General features: G+C 41.6%; 1 protein-coding gene across 2 annotated transcripts in view; it reads right to left on the reverse strand.

Moving 5' to 3' along the window:
• Positions 1-20987, reverse strand: part of FAT2 (FAT atypical cadherin 2) — a 104725-nt gene that overhangs the window by 40537 nt on the left and 43201 nt on the right. The window contains exons 2-3 of one of the 2 annotated variants that reach the window (XM_073649827.1): positions 16222-19497; positions 14823-15137 (exon numbers count right to left, since the gene is read on the reverse strand). In XM_073649827.1, coding sequence (XP_073505928.1) covers positions 14823-15137; positions 16222-19483 — 3577 coding nt within the window. In that variant the 5' untranslated portion in view covers positions 19484-19497. The remainder of the gene's footprint in view (positions 1-14822; positions 15138-16221; positions 19498-20987) is intronic. The other variant, XM_073649828.1, reaches the window with a different exon arrangement.

The raw sequence follows: 20987 nt of genomic DNA on the forward strand, positions 1-20987 counted from the left end.
AACTGCTCAGTTACGGAGCTATACAGCACAACTCTGTCGACTGTAAAGCGGCCACGGCCGGGTACTGCACATCCACCACCTAGCCATATCAATAGGGGGTGGATGTGCAGTACCCAACCGCGGCCACTATTCTGTCGACGGAGCAGCAGTTCTGGCTGCAGCTGACACCGGGAACAGCTGATCAGCGGTGGCGCTGGGTGCCACACCCCCACCGATCAGACATTGATGACCTATCCTAAATACAGGCCATCAATGATAAAGTCCAGGATAACCTCTTTAATAAAACATGATTGCAATATTCAAGAAACAACACAACATCTGTACATGAGGTGTGCCTGCTATTGATATTTTCCTTCATTGAAGTGAATAGGGCTGAGCTGCATTACCAAACACATGTGGAGAACTGTATTCCTGAGTGATTAAGGGTGTTCCCAAGAGGATTAGGGATGTTCCCAGGTTGGCTGGGAGTGGGACATAAATGTCCCTTTCCCCCTAACACTAAAGTTAGTAAGTATCCTCCTTTAAAGCCCCAAAAATTAACTATACATGGCTCATGGTGCCATTCCTATGAAGCATCCTCTGCCAACATTTTCCCTTTTGGCTCCAGCTAGACCTGTGCCGATGATGTCCTAGTTGCTTGCCCATCAAAGGGAGATGGAAGAGGTAGGGGTTCATGTTAGATTTTTCTAACGCTTTTCATAGTGATTTTTGAATATGCAACATCCAATTTTGGAAGAGAATAACTGGGAGCCAAAATAGAGGTAGGGTGGCAGGATGCCACTCGTAAGGAGATGAACCGTAAGGAGCCCACCATGTGCCGTGAATTGTGAGATTTTAGGTTTTGACTGTAGGGTCAATTAGTTTGTAACTCTATATTGTCTGATTTAATTATAAAGTGCTGCAGAATATGTTGGCACTAGAAGCCCAAATTTCTAAAAAAAAAAAAAAAAAAAGTTCATGGTGGTTGAGCACTTCAATGGTATAGATCGGGAAGCACCGGTCGTCTTTAAGTCTTTGCACGCCGTTCTTCCTTTACGCACCGTTTTGAAAGGACACAGCTGTGTGGGAGGGGAGCATTGTGCCTACAGCCATAGTGAATAGCTGCTCGGCATTGTTGGCGCGAAGCTCGTGTTGGGACAGGCAGGAGGAGGATCAGCTGGGGTATTGTTATTTGTTAAGCAGAACCTTTCACCAGAGGTTTGTTGGGTTGTTTATCTGTGTGAATGAAAGCCAGGAATTTTAGGGCTTAACCTACTTCAGACAGGAGAGTCTATCAATGCCAACGTGAGAAAAAACGTTCCCCATGGTATAATGTTTACTCTTACAAATAAAGAATCTGTAGGTGCTGGGTGCAGACAAGCAGACAATAGCTTTGCCTAACCCCAAATATTCTCCTTTACAAAGGAACCATCAAAAATGTTGGCACTGATTCACTGTAGGTTGTGTTGTACACTTTATATATTGTGTGAAGCCATTTACGCAGCTGGGTATGCTAAGCATGCAACCTCTTGTCTACTTCGGCAGCCTTTTAGGAGTTTTGTGTTGAGTTGGGTTAGAGTGAACATCTGCGTTTAGGGCTGGTGGTGATAGGGCTTCTCTTAGGATAGTCGTGGGTGTAAAGACATTTAACAGCACATAGCATCCACTATCCAAGTTGATAGCGCTAGATAAAAAGGTAGAACCAATGTTCCCACTAAAAATTATGGAGACCCCGGTGTGGACATTATCTCTTGTCTTCGAATTTATTTTTTTGCTGTAATATTGTTTTAATATTTTTTGTAATTAATCCTGCATTTCATTATTTGATTGGGGTATAGAGGGTAACGTTTCACCTTATAGAGAGTGACATGCCAGGCCTATAAGTCTCCTTACATTGCCATGTCAGACATGCCACTATCCATAAGGAGAAACGTTACCCTTTAGACCCCAGTCAGAGGCCCCTAATACAGCCAAATCAGAACTCTTGTTTTGCACTGAGGAGGAGCAACAACCCAAAACATTTGTTTGCAAATTGAGATTCTGGTTTGGCAGAGGCTCATTAAAGCGTCTCCATTCCTAACAGCACCCTGTTCATGAGATGGTTGTCAATTCAAGCAGTGGGACCAGCATATATTGGACAATACGGCATGTCTTATTGACATACCCCTTTTTATAAACTTATCATGTTTTGGACTTCATGTTGAATGTGCTTCCTAGCTTGTCAAAGAGAATGTGTGATCGTAAAATGATTTATTGTTTAAATAAAATTTTAAAAAATATATGTATTTTTACTCTTCGTATCACTATCTATATTAAAACAAAAAGTCTTGCAATTCTCACACTGGCCTCTAGGCCTGATATTAGACCCCTACTCCTGTTGAGCACATGGACCTTAGAAGCAATAGACTGATTCAGACCCTACTGATTTGTAATGAAGTATTTAATCCTGGATTATCTACTGTCTATCAGGGTGTTACCTATCTTTGATATCCTGTCAGTGATGATAATGAAACTGCTGAAAAGTCTTTTATCCAGAACAGAAAATTTAGTAGAAGATCTAGTGACCAATATGAAAATTGCAAGATTTCTGATCTACATATGGACAATAGAAAAGAAAAATGCCTAGGCCCTGACTCTTCAGAATTTCGGCGTAAACACCTTGAGATGTCGTAAAATTTTTGTAAAAGATTTACCAACTTTCCGGTTTTACGTCAGTCCCGGCTAGTTTTGCCAAAGTGAGCGGAGATAGGGCGAGACGGGGTGTGGTGCATCCCGCCTGGCAGATTCATCAAATGTTACGGTGGCAAAACTTATGCCTGAAAAATACTCCACTTCCAGGCGTACCCCGGTTGTAAGATGAGCCTAATTCATTAAGTGGTGCGTGCCTCTTAAAGAATAAGGTGCATCTCACTCCAGCACTTTCTTCCTTAGGACTGGCGTGCAAAACGCCCACATTGGTATCATGCAAGTGTCCGTAATAGCCCAACTTTCAAAATTATAGGTGAAAATCTGATGAGCTTTGCCGGGTATCAGAATTAAGTTCAACACTCCCAAATAGGGGTAAGGTGCAATACTATACACAGCCAATAGACAAGAGAGGCACTGCTGAGCAAAAGGAAAGATATAACATACATTCTGCAAAGCAGGTGTTTCTTTATTAACCTCTACGTCACTTTTAACTTTGACCTACCCTATCATCTAAGCTCATGACTGTCAAGGAGCTCTTTACATTATGGCAACCATATGACAACATTATCACCAATTAAAGGGAAAGATCTTAAGTTAGAAGCTTAGCAGGTCACGGGTTTAATCTCTCGGCAGCTCTGAGGTGTCAATATATAAAGTTCAGCTTTGTAAATGTGATGACGGTGCCACAAATTAAAAAAAAATCCAATTTTGCAATGCACCGACCAAAATCCCCAACAGGGAAGCTGCCATCTTTTGCAACAATGCACCCTAATTTAGTGACTACAAGCAACTTAAAGAGTCTTTCCCTACTCATGAAAGGATGGTGTATGGCTAGGATTTGCCATCGCTTTATGATCCATTGCGGTCTGACCTCTGGGACCCCCACAGATTCCTGGCAACATGTGACAAATGGAGAACTGACATACATATAGGTACATACAGACAGCATCACAAAAAGGTGAAAAACCCTACACTGAAGTCGTTATATAGTCAGTCATATTCGCTAGATTGCAGAATTTGATCACTTTATGCTTTTTATTAGCTTAAGGTTACGCCCACATACCTCCCATTGATGAGCTCATGTGGGGGTTCATTGTGCGATGTGCTAGGTCTGTTGGAATTTTATTAGATCCACAACTTACAGGATATCTTTGCCCTTGGAGGTCCCAGGTGGTAGATATTGTTGTCACTTTTCCTATTGTGATTTTATCTTTTTATAGAGATGAAACATGACCTGGATAGCACCATCCATTGGACCGTTATTACGTTGGAGGGGTTCTGCCGGCCTTACAGTAATGTGAGTGAATGCGTTCTGTTCGTCCCAAAAATATATCTCCCATAAATATCGGATTGCTGCAAACCCCAATATTCATATCTGGACGCCGGAGAGAGTCTTACTGCAATTGTCCAGTTTTTGTTTGATCAGAGGAAGCCCCATGCCAGGGAATGACAATTCTTCTCCTCTGCGTAAACAAATCTCAGCCTTCTTGTCTTTTTCCCAGCAAATCTCCAGTTTTAATTATCTGGTCACTGAAGTAGGCCTCTACTTCAATGGAGGTTGAAGTGTCAACTCTCTTTCTCTTCCCTTGATTTAATTAGTTTTTATCTTCATCAGTTATAATTAGTTCTCACTTCCCCTTATGTTCAATGTGAGGGGGACATGTCCCCTCTCTGGAGATGTTTGTATGGATTTTAATTTTTCTCTATAACATGATGGCACATGCTAGTAATATGCCATTACTTAATGAGACGAGAAAACCCCTTTTATGGCCCCATACCATTTCTGAGTGGTGCAGTGCAACAATATGGTGGTGTTATCCGATCTTTTGTACCTCCTTGTGATGTTATATGTATGTGCCGAGATGTTTTTATATGGGCTCCATATGTCATAATGTGGAAAGAAATGTGCGAATTTCCATCGAGGTAGCAATTTTCTTCTATCGAAGTCAATGTAGAGTGAAAGAAAGTATCTATCGTATATGGCTCAATGAGAAAATCATTCTAAAAGTCCCATACACATTACACTAAAGTCTTCCCAACCCACCAATACCAGCATAATCATCCAACAGTCTTATATGTATGATGGCCTGGGGCCTGATGATGATGTTGGGGGAGAGAAGGATCCAGTTTGTTGGATTTCCAATGGCCGATCCTTTTGTTCTCGCAGAGATAAACCACTGCTGGCAGACAAATCATAGAGTGCACAGGATCACTCGGCTGAGCTGGCTGTCGAATGTGGCTTAAGGGCCAACCTCCATCTCTACAGAACATGCACACGACCACACCCAACTGCTCGTAATCTTTGTAATTATCACTGTGCCAAAAGGACTTATCATCAATAAGATGTAGTAGGTCAATGGTGAACCATCTCATAAGAGATAGTTCCTAGTGTCAAGTGATTGGCTTCAAAGTTATCTCCAAATGGGGTGTCTTCTGCTGGACCTTTGGGTACCCTTGCTGCGTGAAAGCCTAGAGCATGAGCTTTTGCAGTTCTGGTGAGACAGTCAAATGCTACAGGCACAATGTATCTCCTCTCCTTGTAAGGTTCAGTACATGGTGCAGTCCGTGTAGAGCTCCGCAGGCTCTAACTCTTGTACCAAACAAGACCTGACCTGCCATTAGACTCTGTATCTCATACAAATCCTTCAGGCTTTTGTTTCTAAAACCCACATTTTACCTGCCGCCTCCCTCAATTATGTACAAGTCCACAAGTGAGAAGTGAACACAGCAGTGTTTGTCATTTTGATTCAAGAGTTTTTTTCTCCTCTCTCCCCCCCCAAAATTGAGGTTATCTGTTGTAAAGCCGAGAAGTCAAACAATAGAGCATAGAACATTGCGGCTCATCCCTTACAATAGTCTTTGTGTCGTTTGAGCACAGAGATAGATAGAGCCTGATACTTGCTGAGGGATCAGTTATGATTATGACAGAAAAGGTGCAATTAGCGCTGCCCTCAGTCCTGCCACTATCATCATTGTGTCATGTTCCTAACAGTAAACTATCACTCTCGAATTTTAGCCGCCGCTCACTTGACAAATTGCAAAGAGATTTGTGAAGCGGTAGCTGAACATGCAATAAGAGATCACTCACGCATTTCAGATCCTACAAAACAAGTTATTATTTGGAGGCCTAGAATGGGTGGGATTGTATAAATATTAATTCCCTAAATTCCCGTAATAAGGACACTGTAATCTTGTCCTACTCGTTTAAAAACCTTGGCTAAATTCAGTAATTTTAGCAGAATCTACCTAATTTCTTGTGACCCGAGACAGTCCCCTAAAGACAGATGTCTGAGGTAAGAAGAGTTGGTCATATTTCACCATGGCCAATAATTTGTTCCTACGGGAGATAAGCTGTTGTCAGGTATGTTTGGAATATGAAAGGTCATCTTAACTCTAACTCTTAACCTGCATATTCCCTCCCTGTACCGACATTCGGTTGCGGTCTTCTCACAATTTTAGTTCCACTAGCTATAACTTTTCTGCCATCTAAAACCCAAGGATACTTTGCTCTCTGCTGCTGTGCACTGACGAGAATCTGGCAGCACAGAATTGTTCAAACCAAGGACAGATGCTCAGTGCACCCTTGGTGTGGCCAAACAGATCAGTGTACCTTCTCACCTACTGGTTTTCCATCTATTTCCACCCTCCTCTTCGTTGATTGACGGCTCTGGTTTAAAAGGAGCCACAGGAGGGCAGAGATAGATTGGGGGGTGCACTTAACTGATTGACCATGCCAAGGGGGCACCTAGCTCCTGTGCTTGGTTTGAACAGTAATTTTGTGATGAAAGAGTACATTTAAACACTTGGATCTCCCATTTCCGTACCCTGCTTCCTCTTCAGTTGTTGACTTCCTGTATGGGTGACCACACTGTCCATACACATCATAGACCACAGACTCAATATCTGTGGTCATCAGTAGTAGCACATTCTTACCAAAATTTGAAAGGCTGCTCTAAATCAAGTGGAAAAGTAAATTTTTGGATGGGATTTACAGGAACCCCATATCTTTTGACACATCATGCCCAAATGTTCCTGCATTGTTTCTTGGTTCTTAGCATTCTTGGTTGCAGGTGAAATATTACTTGGTAGATCGTGATAGTGCTGCTCTATTAAAACTCCCATACTGTTTTGATTATTCTTTGACTCAAAGTTGTACCCAAAACCATTGTGGCCTAGGTATGGCTTTCAATTTTTTGGGGTATTCATGACATGGGCCAATCCCTCAGTGAGTGTCAACTAAAGGCCTCCATACATATTAGGTAAGTCATCTGCACCCACCAATTCTGTTAGGATTTGACGATCTACAGTACAGACCAAAAGTTTGGACACACCTTCTCATTTAAAGATTTTTCTGTATTTTCTTGACTATGAAAATTGTACATTCACACTGAAGGCATCAAAACTATGAATTAACACGTGGAATTATATACTTAACAAAAAAGTGTGAAACAACTGAAAATATGTCTTATATTCTAGGTTCTTCAAAGTAGCCACCTTTTGCTTTGATGACTGCTTTGCACACTCTTGGTATTCTCTTGATGAGATTCAAGAGGTAGTCACCGGAAATGGTCTTCCAACAATCTTGAAGGAGTTCCCAGAGATGCTTAGCACTTGTTGGCCCTTTTGCCTTCTCTCTGCGGTCCAGCTCACCCCAAACCATCTCGATTGGGTTCAGGTCTGGTGACTGTGGAGGCCAGGTCATCTGGCGTAGCACCCCATCACTCTCCTTCTTGGTCAAATAGCCCTAACACAGCCTGGAGGTGTGTTTGAGGTCATTGTCCTGTTGAAAAATAAATGATGGTCCAACTAAACGCAAACTGGATGGAATAGCATGCCGCTGCAAGATATTGTGGTAGCCATGCTGGTTCAGTATGCCTTCAATTTTGAATAAATCCCCAACAGTGTCACCAGCAAAGCACCACCACACCATCACAATTCCTCCTCCATGCTTCACGGTGGGAACCAGGCATGTAGAGTCCATCCGTTCACCTTTTCTGCGTCGCACAAAGACACGGTGGTCGGAACCAAAGATCTCATATTTGGACTCCTCAGACCAAAACACAGATTTCCACTGGTCTAATGTCCATTCCTTGTGTTCTTTAGCCCAAACAAGTCTCTTCTGCTTGTTGCCTGTCCTTAGCAGTGGTTTCCTAGCAGCTCTTTTACCATGAAGGCCTGCTGCACAAAGTCTCCTCTTAACAGTTGTTGTAAAGATGTATCTGCTGCTAGAACTCTGTGTGGTATTGACCTGGTCTCTAATCTGAGCTGCTGTTAACCTACGATTTCTGAGGCTGGTGACTCGGATAAACTTATCCTCAGAAGCAGAGGTGACTCTTGGTCTTCTTTTCCTGGGGTGGTCCTCATGTGAGCCAGTTTCTTTGTAGCGCTTGATGGTTTTTGCAACTGCACTTGGGGACACTTTCAAAGTTTTCCCAATTTTTCGCACTGGCTGACTTTCATTTCTTAAAGTAATGATGGCCACTCGTTTTTCTTTACTTAGCTGCTTTTTTCTTGCCATAATACAAATTCTAACAGTCTATTCAGTAGGACTATCAGCTGTGTATCCACCTGACTTCTGCACAACACAACTGATGGTCCCAACCCCATTTATAAGGCAAGAAATCCTACTTATTAAACCTGACAGGGAACACCTGTGAAGTGAAAACCATTTCCGGTGACTACCTCTTGAAGCTCATCAAGAGAATGCCAAGAGTGTGCAAAGCAGTCATCAAAGCAAAAGGTGGCTACTTTGAAGAACCTAGAATATAAGACATATTTTCAGTTGTTTCACACTTTTTGGTTAAGTACGAGTGTTAATTCATAGTTTTGATGCCTTCAGTGTGAATGTAAAATTTTCATAGTCAAGACAATACAGAAAAATCTTTAAATGAGAAGGTGTGTCCAAACTTTTGGTCTGTACTGTATATGGGGGTCTCCTGACTCTCCCCTGATGATGTCAAGGAAGAGATTAGGTGGTAAATTTCAATGGATGATCCTTTACTTCTGTGGGGATATAAACTGCTACAAGGGGGACAAAGGATTCTGGCAGCAGCTCTCTCATAGAGAACACAGGAACACTCGGCTTGGAAGAGTCAGAAGAAAGGGGCAACATCTTTAAGTCTTCTTGTTAACTTAAGATCTGGAGTTAATGCAATTTTCAATCAAGCTCAGCCCATCACTTAAATGGGTAATTCAAGGACAGTAAGTGATATCATATTGCTAGGATATGCCATCACTTCCTGATTATGGAGGACAGCTTGGACATGCTCATAATGAAGGAGTAACCATAGCTTTTCAGTGTTGTCCAAAGTAAAAGTTGGTGGGATACAGGTCTCCTCATTCTCATCAGCGATGGTGGCCCAAGAGGTCGGACCCCCCCACCAATCACAATTTTATGGTATATCCTAGCGATTTTACAATGGAAATAACCTATTTCTTACCGGACTTTACTGTTATTTCACTTAATGGATCCTTCCAGTCTAATTAGAAAGTGATCTCAGTGAAACATCCAAACTCTGACTCCCTTTGAACTTCATCCATATCTATATTTTATGCATTGGGTGGAGTTTTATTCCAGAGAAGATTAGATGAGATAAACTGATAAGATGAGTTTCAAATAACATCACAGTGCAAATCTATCCTTAATCTGTTTATTATTATTCATCCGATCACTCACTCGCTCATGTCACCTGCATCTTAAAAACATCTCCAGAATCCGACCTTTTCTCACCTTTCAAACTGTAAAAACTCTTCGCTCTTATTTATTCTCATCTGGACTACTGCAACTCTCTTCTGATCGATTTCCCTCTAACCAAACTTTCCCCTCTCCAATCCATCCTGAATGCAGCAGCCAGGGTGGTATTTCTGTCCAGCTGCTACACCGAAGCTTCCACCTTGTGCCAGTCATTGCACTGGTTACCCATCTGCTATAGAATATAATACAAACTTATCTCATCCACAAAGCTCTTCACTAGAGATGAGCGAACCCGAACTGTAAAGTTCAGGGTTTGTATCGAACACCTAGTGTCTGGTGCTGAACTCCGAACACAGACTTCTCCTGGAAGTCTGTTTTAGTGTTCAGAGTTCGGATACAGCGAGAGTGAGACTGACTCTGTGGATTCACTCTGCTTCCTTTGGCAGCCTCCTAGCCCTTACTGCGACCATTTTACAACCCTTGTACAGCACCAACTTTCAGCTCCCCATTTACTTCTATGGGGTTAGGGTTCAAGTTCGGGTAGAGTTCTGGAACCTGAACCAAACTTTGAACTAAAATTCGGTCGAACCCAACAAACCCGAACATCCATGGGTCCGCTCACTCCCTACTCTTCACAGATCTGCACCACTCTACATCTCCTTCTTCATCTATGTCAATCACCCTATGCAACTTATCTACTTTTCTCGAATGTAATACCCCCGATGATCCGATTAATAGCTAGCTCCTACATTTTTAAGCATGCTTTAAAAACACATCTCTATAGACAGGACTATCACCTCAATTCACTAAATTAACTCTCCTCTGTTTTTTCTTTCTAAATTTTACTCAAAATCTACTCTCTCGTACTCATCTGTCCCCACATCCTCCATGCACCCAATAGCACTTGGTGACTGCACTTATTTATTATAATGATGGCCGGACCATACATGACAAGCACGTTCTACCTATTGTGTCCCCCTATTTCCTTATCGATTGTAGCTTGCAAGCAGGAACCTCACTCCTCCTGTAACTATTGAACTATGTGTTACTTTATACTGTCTATATTGTTTGTACATGTTACTGCTTAATTATAAATGGGGGTGCGTCTTATAGACCGAAAGCAGATGACCGGCGGCGGTAGGAGTTGGGAGATACTGCGGGCCCTGGGCTGGGAGGAGGACGTATTAGGAGGTGTGACGCTGCGGGGCTATGCTGTGAGTCCCAGGCTGGTGCTCGGCGGTGCTCAACACTGCGGGGTGATGCTCCATGTCCCATCCTAGGCTGGTAGAAAAATAGAAGGGGGTGCTCGGCGGTGCGAGGGCTCCACCGACATTTTGTGGAAGCCTGGACCCCCACACTTACATGGTTTTAATGCAGTGGACTCCGGGAAAATGGCGGCGCATGCACAGATTGAGATATCGGCACCGAGATTTTGGCTCCCGAGATCTCAATCTGCGCATGCGCCGCCTCTGGCTGCCATTTTTACAGATGCCATCGCATTGTAACCATTGAAGTGCGGGGGCTCCGGACTTTCACAAAATGTCGGCGGAGCCCCTGCACCACTGAGTACCGCCGAACATCCCCGAACACCCCCTTCAGCCCTTCTACCAGCCTGGGATGGGACTCGCAGCATCACCCCGCAGCGTCGCACCTCCTGTGACCCCGCTCTACCACCGCCTCTGCCCCCCGCCGGTAAGCTGAATTTGGACTACAAAACGTACCCTCATTTGACACATTAAATTTTTTTCCCTATTTTCCTCCTGAAAATTTGGGGTGTGTCTTAAGGTCTGAAAAATATGGTAATACATATAAGTATATTGGTGCTGAACTTTCACTTAATATTTGCATCAGAGAGAACTCTCTATGTGTTTCCTCATAGGGTTTGTGCACAGGTTAAGTATTTGTTGCAGACATTTCTACATAAAAAATGTGTCTCTTGGCAGGAAAACCGCTGCATAAAAAAACACACGTTTTTGCATTATTTGCCACATTTTCCCTTTTTTTTCTGAATTGTTGTTTTGATGCATTTTATTCCCCTGCCATTATAATGGGTTAAAAAAAGATGGAGATGTCAGGCTGGTGGTTCAAAAGGCTGAGAATATAAGTGAACTTAGGTGTTTGGAGGTGGAAATGGCCCCCTCATCTCAACAGGTTGCATCAATGGTATGACCGCCCCTGGCTTTGACCCTCACTCCTACCTCTACCTTTATTGATCCATGGCATACTTTCTGAGTTTATCCATTTGTGCCCTTAGCTTGGCTTCTGAATGCTCCACTTGATTTTGGCTAGCCTTGTGGCTATGATTCTGTTTTACCCCTGCATCTGCTTTTACATCTTTGACCCTAGTTGAGGTTGACCTGTTGAGAGTTTCGGAAAATCCCTTTCCCCTAGGAGAAGCTTGTTTTAAAAGAACAAATTGTTCTTTACTCACCATCCACAGGTCCGGTGTTATTCTCCGTCACTGGCATCAGTTATTGGGCTGACATCATGTCAACAGCACTGCAATTAATGAGTGAGCTGAGCTGCTAATTTCACTGACTAGCTGCAGCGGTGTTGACATGATGTCAGGGCTGCAGACAAAAAAAAGACATTGGGAGCAGCAGCAGAAACTTAGCACTGGACCTGGGGAGGGTGAGTAAAGAATAGTTGTTGGTTTTTAAATGAAATGCAGCCAAGGGAGAGGGGAATTCTGAAACAAGAAAACCCCTTTAAAAAGCAAACAACCAACACGTGTCACATTCCTGTGATCAAAAGATTATGAAGACCCTAAATTGGAAAGGTTGACTTAGATTAAAAAAAAATGGTCATAAACCACAGAATGCAATCAGATAATACAATAACCTTTAGTCACTTGGTAAATCCCCGACCACTCCAGCACTACTCAAGATGGTTCCACCGATTGTCGTGAACTAATGACATTCCAAACCACAGTAGACAGTCACTGGCCTTGTAGTAATGGTAGCAATGATGGTACGTCATTGGTGAAGGCTATGGTTGGCTGTACTCCTTGCTTTGTGGCCATTTTTTTAAAAAAAAATCGGAAAACTCCATGCTATACATGAAATGTACAGTTCAGTTGCCCTTGCTTTGGATAACTAAAAACCAAGTTCCTTACGTGTGACCTACAACTATTGGAGAACATATGGCCATCATTATTTAGCGACAGTTAGAAAAATTACATCAAAGCAGTTGCTTGGGATTAAGATATTAATTAAGACCTATCCTCAACAACCAATACCCCCACTAGCGAGCCACAAGGCGTAGAAGTACAAAGTATATGGAGCCAGAACCTCACAGGTCAATGGACATTGCAGTGACCATTATTGGGTACTGAAGCTTAGCTTCTATTTGTGTGTCCTTCTGGTGGCCACGGGACATGGCAACAACTGTCCATGGCGGTGCCCAATGTTGGACCCACACTGATCTGACATTGATGTCCTATCCTAAATTGATGTCAACAACCTCTTTACTAGAAATCCCAAAGCAATCACCAATGTCTGAATGCATCAAATCAGTTCTTCTCTGGTGGCCATCTAAGTTGTATGTTCATGCTTGAGACCTTTTAACAACAAGCTGGTTGAGATTTTGGAAAAACTACCACCAGAGTTTTGAAAAAAAAATTGCTGCAATTAGGCAAAACTGGAAGCTCTTGGGCACCAATGAAAAATTTGTAAAGGGCCATAAGTAGTATTAGTGTTCTCCATCAGGCTCATTAAGCAGCAGGAACCTAGAAGTGATTGCAACCTATGCAGCCCCTCAGGGGTGGACACAGACCAAATCCGGCCCCTCTCTGAGAACAGGTCTTTTTTAATCCAGTGACAGAAGCCACTCACTGCTTTGGAGGTAGAAGTGGCCCCCTTAACTCTTGGGCCCCTAAGTGACTGCACTAATGGTATGTCAGCAGATGCGCCCCAATAGCTAAGCCCTTGCTGAAATATATGTTATGTAACCTAAATGCCAGACAAAGCTTAGTATGCATCGATCACCTGTTCTCACAAGCCTTACAGTAATGCTTCCTAGAAAGAGATAGCTGTAATATGGGAACGTCAAGGCCTGAAATGCATTTTTAAAGACATCTTTTGTTCTCCATTAATGCACTCATGACAAAAAAAGATGGGTTGCATATATGATCAAACTGTAAATTACAGTGAAAGTGTAAGCATGCAAGACAAACAATTCCAGCAACTTCACTCTCCTAATCTGTTCCATAGTACACAGCAGATCAGAGTGGGGATCAGTGTGCGGTTTCGGGAGTGGTTATGTGGAGGAGTAAGATTAGCGAGGAGAAGTCAAGGGTGCAGGACAGGTTTGTAACATAATGAGTCTGGTAGTATCCTATATTAGCCTTTATTAGACTGAATAAATTGCTGTCGAAAAAGAAATGTCTTAAAGGGAATCTGTCACCAGGTTTTTGCTACATAATCTGAGAGCAGCATAATGTAGGGGCAGAGACCCTGATTCCAGTGATGTGTCACTTACTGGTCTGCTTAGTGTAGTTTTTATAAAATCACTTTTATCAGCAAGAGGACTAGTAAACCTGCTGCCAGGTAGTCAAACCACGCCCCCATCACTGATTGGTAGCTTTCTGCCTATGCACAGCATACACAGAAAGCTGCCAATCAGTGGTTTGGGGGCGGGGTTATACAGAGCTCAGCATTCAGAGAACTGCTAGATCTGCAGCAGAAAAAAACATTTTTTAATCAAAACTGTAAGACCCAGTAAAGTAAGTGATACATTTCTTTAATCATGGTCTCTGCCCTTACATCATGTGGCTCTCAGATTGGGTATCACAAACCTGTAAAAAGATTTTGTTTAATTATTTCAAGGGACTCCTGGATCAGATTTTGGGCCATCTAATATATCATCTGTAGGACCTATTTAGAGTATCAGGTCTGGAGTCAAGTAGTCTATGAGCTCAAATCTTTGGCTCAGGAACTTACAATTTTATCAATTTTGTGCTTACAGCTATAATACTGAGAATTTCTAAGCCTAAATAGAGCCAAATGGCACCTCGGTGACTTCTCCACAGGTTCCTAATCGTTGGTAGGTGCACCACAGGGGCTTACATGCCATGACTGTAGGGTGTGCTCACACTGTCCTCATACAGTGCAGTATAGTGTATCGGTGGCTCCCGATCCTTAGACATGAATGCTCAGTTCAGCTCAATGTTCATGAGTTGTCAACAAGTAGACAGTTGGCTTATTTACCTACAAATCAACATGTCCATTCCTTTTCTTCTCAGCATCAGTCAAATGATGATTGGCCTAACAGCAAATCGCCAGGTTCAGGTTGAGTCCATTTTAGCCCAATGTGTAGGCTACCATACAATGACCATCGTCTTGGAAGTAAAACTAAGAGAAACCCATTTCGTTTGATAACATAACAAAGTCCCATAATGGTGAGGTAAAAAATACCAATTCGAAATTCTGAAAAAAGAAACACTAATTCAAGTAAAACTTACCAGTGCTTGGGTTCAGTGTGAAAAACCCTTGATTATTTCCACTGGAGAAATGGAAGGAAAGTTTGCCAGCTGAAACCAAATCTGCATCGGTAGCATTTAGTTGAAGGACGGAGACATTTGGAGCAGAGTTTTCCAGTACTGAAGCATAGTATACAGCCTTGGATAATTGAGGGATGTTATCGTTGACATCTGCAACTTCGATGTAGACTTCAGCCACAGCAGACAGAGGAGACGAACCCAAGTCTGTAGCACAGATGGTCAACCAGTAGCGTGACGCAGACTCTCGGTTTAGAGGAGCCACTGACCGAATTAATCCTTAAAAATTAATCAAAGGTTACTAGTTAGTTTACTCATTATAGAAGACATAATTACAAAGAAATTGCCATTAAAGACCTTTAAATAAAGTTTTCCATCCATTAGATTGCAGCTGGGGCTGTAACTATTCTGCCACAACTGAAAACATTTCTTAATTTCTCATATTTATTCTAAAACAGCTTATCTCGCTGCAGAGCTGTGCCTGATTAGAACTAACACAGTAAAGCAAAGATGAGCTTTGTCTCATTACAAACACATCTGCAGCTCCCACTCTCCTCTCATAGTGCTGTGAGTTCAGCTGTACTCTCCCCTCCCTCCATAATGGCTACCTGTGAGAGAAGCTGAAGAAGTGTTACTTGTAATCAGGCACAGCTCTGCAGCAGAGCTAATAGCACTGTAAGAGGAGAGCTACAAATTCAGATATGTTTTTAATGAATGAGGCAAAGCTCAGCTCTGCTGTATCTCCCCCCACACTGGCTGCTTGTGAGATGGAAGCTGAAGAAGTGTTAGTTATAATAACACACAGCTTTGCAGTGAGATCAGGCGAGCAGACAGTCAATCATTATATGACTCACATTGATAACGCCCCCTTTCATTTAAAATAAGCTCTGGAGGCAGATTCTTTGGGAGATCTATGTCCGGCCCTTAGATCGTAACAGCTCATTTACATATTAAGAAAAATATGGATTACTCTGGAATAAGACATCAGATCGCAGATATCAAGGTATGATTTTATTCAAAGTTCTATGACCTACATGCCCATAGAGATGGCTTAAGACGGTTGATTCCTACTGACAGATTCCCTTTATAGGATTTACATCTTAGGGTATGTTCAAGCCACATTAGTAGTCTATATTTGGTATGTTTGTAAGAAAAGGCTCCCAAGGTATATGCTAAACATGTCCATAAAATATAATATGGAATATAGAGCTTTTTTTTAAACTATATTGAGATACAAGGGGACCTTGCCAAGAAAAGTTTACCGCTCAGTATGCATTTTCCTACAGTGGAAGCCAATGGCCGATACATGCTACAATGAAATATAATGAAATTACACTTTCATATTTGTCTCTTTATAACTCACCTGTCTCTTCTTCTATGCTGAAAACTGAGAGGTCCGTTCCATCCCTTATGGAATAATGTATATCACCGTCCTTTCCTTTGTCTTCATCCTGAGCCGTGATTGAAAGGACTTGTGTCCCAGGTGGTGAGTTTTCCAATACTGACCCAGTAAAGACAAAAGTTTTAAATATAGGTGGTTGTAGATTTTCATTTACATCCAGGACTTCCACCTCCACATGACATACAGAAGAATGTGAGAATGGGTGGCCGTCATCTGTAGCTCTGACAGTCAAATTGTAGAAGGTTTTAGTTTCAAAGTCAAGTTCTTTCTCTAATATCAAAGCTCCCGTTAACTTTTCCACGTTAAACATCCCTTGCTCATCGTTAATAATGGAATACGATACATCTCCATTAGGTCCAGAGTCAGAGTCCTGAGCATCCACAAAGTACAAAACTGTTCCTACAGGAATGTCCTCTGCAATTTTCACATTGGCCGTTACTGGACGGCAATATGGGGCATTGTCATTCACATCTTCCAATGTTATAACCACATCAGTGACCGAAAAAAGTTGCCTGTCTTTCTTTGATTGATCTCTGGCCTCTACTTTGAGTCTATATTTTGGAAATAGCTCCCTGTCCAACATGCTCTTAACTGTTATGTCACCTGTGACAGTGTCAATGGTGAACTTATCAGTTGGCATTAGAAGTGAATACCTTACCCGGCCATTGTCCTCTTTGTCAACATCATCTGCCTTTACTTTAACAACAACACTACCAATCTTAGCATCCTCTCTTACCATCACGCAGTATCCTGATGAAGGAAACTTCGGTTCATTATCATTTACATCCAACACGTTAATGGCTAGTATTTTCCAAGAAGATTTTTGAGGTGTTCCAAGGTCATAAACTGTAATATTAAGAATATATGAACTTGTGGATTCATGGTCCAACGGTGATGAGACGTAAAGATCTCCAGTCTCCATATTGATTTCAAAGCACCCATCATCACTTCCATCAGATATGGCATAGACTAGTTTGCCATTAAAACCAGTATCCAGGTCAATGGCAGTCAACAAAGCAATGGAAAAATTAACAACTCTATCCTCGGCCACATCGATAGATCCTGGAAAATTGTCATCAAATTGAGGTGCATGATTATTTATCAGATGATTATTAAATGATGTATCCTCCTCGTAATTATGCTTTTCAGATTGAAAGCCAAAGGAAGTTTTCATATTTTCCATTATCTTGTCAACCACACCGGTTTCTTCACAATGGACATATTTGGGTGAACCTTCATTTAATATTGTGATATTGATAAATGTGGGTACAGCTTCATTTTCTCCATCGCTAGCAGTGACAACTAAGGAAAGATGAGGGTCTGATGATGATAAGTCATACAAGTCACCTCTGATAGTGATTTCTCCAGATGTGGGGTCTAATCGAATCTTTTTTAGCTCATTACCAGATAAAATCTGATATTGTATGGTTTGAAGTTCATCTACGTCCACTGCCGAGAGTTCTACCACCTTCTCCCCAATAGACATGTCTCTCGTGATGCTTATGTTGCAGTTGACCTTCTCAAAAATTGGGGCATTGTCATTCAGATTGTTCATGTTAACAGAAACGTAAACTTCAGTTTGTCTACGGTAAGGTGAGCCTAAATCGGATGCCCAGACTTTCAGATTATATATCCTTTGATTCAACTCATAGTCAAGCACCCTACTGTTAGAAATAACTCCTGATATTGGGTCAATTACAAAAGGAGAAGATTTTGGACTAAGTAGCTTGTAGTTTATCTTGCCATTGTTCCCTTTGTCTACATCAGTTGCAGAAACTTTTAATATCTTTGTTCCAATGGGAGAATTTTCATTGAAAGTACCCTCATATTTAGACTGAGTGAATATAGGGGCGTGATTATTACAGTCTATAAGGTCAACTATAACCGTAGTGGAGACTTGGCCGTCAAGTGCCGTAACTTCTAATCGGAACTGAGATTGATCTTTCATATCCATATGTTTACTGGTAAATATCAAACCACTTTTGCTTATAAGTCGGAAATTATCTGTTGAAGTTTTCATATAATATCCACCCGACGGAGCTGCAGGGTTAACTTTAACCGTAGCCACTTGACTGCCAGGTGGGGAGCATTCATCAATCCGGACTTTATAGATATCCTGTTCAAATCTTGCCATGGCATATCTCCATGGAGGGATGTAAATTGTTTTGAGGGGGGAATAAACTGGTGGCTTGCTCTTATCTTTGGCTCTAAGACTTAAATTAAAACCTTGCGAGTGTTCCAGCCAGTTGATCTGTGCAGTGGAAACCACAGTAAATTCATTTTTCCCCACATAGGACCTTAAAACTTTGAAGTAACCAAAGGAATCTCCGTCTACAATCTCAACAGAATCTATGCTGCACCCTGGATCTAAGTAGTTCATGACTACAGTGGCATAAAGGAGCCTCTCAGATGAATCAGCTATGGTCATTGTAACCGATGAGATGAAAGGAGGTTTCCTCAGAGCTGGTTGTACCGATACCTCCAGTGAAGCTACATTCCCGAATCCATTACCCTCTGCAATTTTTCTCATACGGTCAACAGCTAAAATTTCCAGCTTGTGATGACTTATTTCAGTTGCATTCAAGTGTCTAATTAGCATGACGATGCCACTTGTTGGATGGATACTAAAGAATGAGGACTTGGCGTTGAAGGTATAGTAGAACATAGCATTCTGACCCAAATCGGCATCTGTAGCACTTATCTTACCAATGATAGTTTTAAGAGGAGCGTCTTCATTAATCATAAATTTGTACAATGTTGTTGAGAACAGAGGTTTTAGATCATTCATATCTAAAATTTGGATGGTAACTTTAGTCCGGGCTTCATAATTCAAGGATTTCTCAGAGGCGTGAATGATGAGCTGATAATTGTCTTTAACTTCCCTATTTAATAGGGCTGTATTGCCACTCCTTATCCTAATACGTAAAAAGCAGAAATCCCCAACCACCATCTCCTCCGTTTTAAAAAGTCCAGTAGGGTCTTCAGATACAATCCGATACTTTACTGTCCATTGAGGATCCTTCAAGTAAACACCCATCTTTACATGACTCAGTACATAGGTCTTAGGAGCAGAATTTTCATGGATGGTTGTGTGATACAAACTTTGAGTAAAACTCAATGAAGAAGAATCTTCATTGTTGGGTCTTTGCTCACTAGTCGTGTAATGAAGAAGCAATATTACAATAACCAGAGCTTCTTGGGTGGTGGTGGTGAAGCCAGCCATTGTGTGACGTCTCCCTAGAAAAAGAACAAAGACACTTTATAAGTCAAAATGTAGTCTGAATATTTAATCAAACATCAAATATAATATTGCATTGGTGAGTATAACTGGTCTGTTTCGGCAATTCTGTTTTCTTGTCTGAGAAGGGGGATCAGTCTCGTTTGGCAACCGAGACCACTAGCTATATTAATTTTGTCTATCTACCTGATGAGAATCTTACCAAATCAACCAAGTGGTAAATGTTGGTTATCTAAAATGAATGTCTGTACATGGATTCCTCAGCATTTCAGTACATACTATAGTAATATATTCATAGTTATATATTCATGTTCAGTTGTAACCTTAAATGCTCAAGTTGTACACAAAAAAATAATCAAATTTACAGGGTAAGCATCCACAAAGACTTTAAATATTCAAAACTTTTAATGCCAAAGGCTAAAAATATAGAGAAACAAAACAGCGAGAAGGCTCACGTATGGAAAACTTGTTGACTTTTTCAGAATCGGGAAATCAGCCAAGAAACGCCCTAATTGTGGTTTTACTTCCACAATCTGAATAGGAGAATGTTTACTAAACCCGTTTTCTTTATGGTTCAGCTTCTAGAAGTTCCAAACTCTAATTTTAGAAAATATTAAGACATTTTGTTTTACATTTTGGACAAAGATTAGAGATAGTGCAATTGATTCACAGGACCCGATCCAGCAGCCAGGTCAGTAGTCTGTGGCCACCGGATGGGAACCGCCTATTACATGACGACATCCTTGGCTGGCTCTTCTTTTGATTAGCCAGCTAAACGCAACGTCATTGTTGCGGTGTGACGCACATGTGACATTGTGCAAGGTTGGTTAATCAAAAGAAGAGCTGCAGAAGCCGGTAGATTGGAGCCACAGATTAGTAACCTCGCGGCTGGACCGGGTTCTGCGAATCAATTTGCATCAACTCTATAAAGATGTACTTTAATTAGGCGCTCGGCTATCCTTAGCGGTCCTAAAGACAATGAAAGGAGTATTTTAGCCCTGTTCTCAGAATGAATGGGGGTCCCAGTAGTCAGTCCTCCAGTGATCAGCAAGTTATCACCTATCCTGTGAATTTCAATATATTGACAAGTTGAGAATAACCATTAAACTGGAATAACGCGCAGAGCATAGTCATAGTTTTGTCCCATTTACCTGGATTTGCATTCTTAACATGGTTGTATAAGATCCTGTCATGGGGATATATATATATATATATATATATATATATATATATATATATATATATATATATTGTGTAGCAAAGCCATCAGGTAGGCTAGAATTAAATACTAGCTCTACATTTTCTGATTATGTTCACCTGGCTGGCTCAGCATGTGACCAGGCTAGGTGTTTACCTTAGTCAGTCAGCTGGGGGAAGCTGACCAGAGTGGATTGGATTGGAGCTAGAGAAGAGACTGCACAGGCCGTGTGCGCCAAACTGCAAGTATCACTGGTTTCGATGGACAACATCTGTTGGGTTTGACCGAACT

The sequence above is a fragment of the Phyllobates terribilis genome, unplaced genomic scaffold (genome assembly GCF_046119375.1).
Source record: "Phyllobates terribilis strain yellow unplaced genomic scaffold, ASM4611937v1 Scaffold_10__3_contigs__length_209671492, whole genome shotgun sequence".
Classification (NCBI taxonomy): Eukaryota; Metazoa; Chordata; class Amphibia; order Anura; family Dendrobatidae; genus Phyllobates; species Phyllobates terribilis.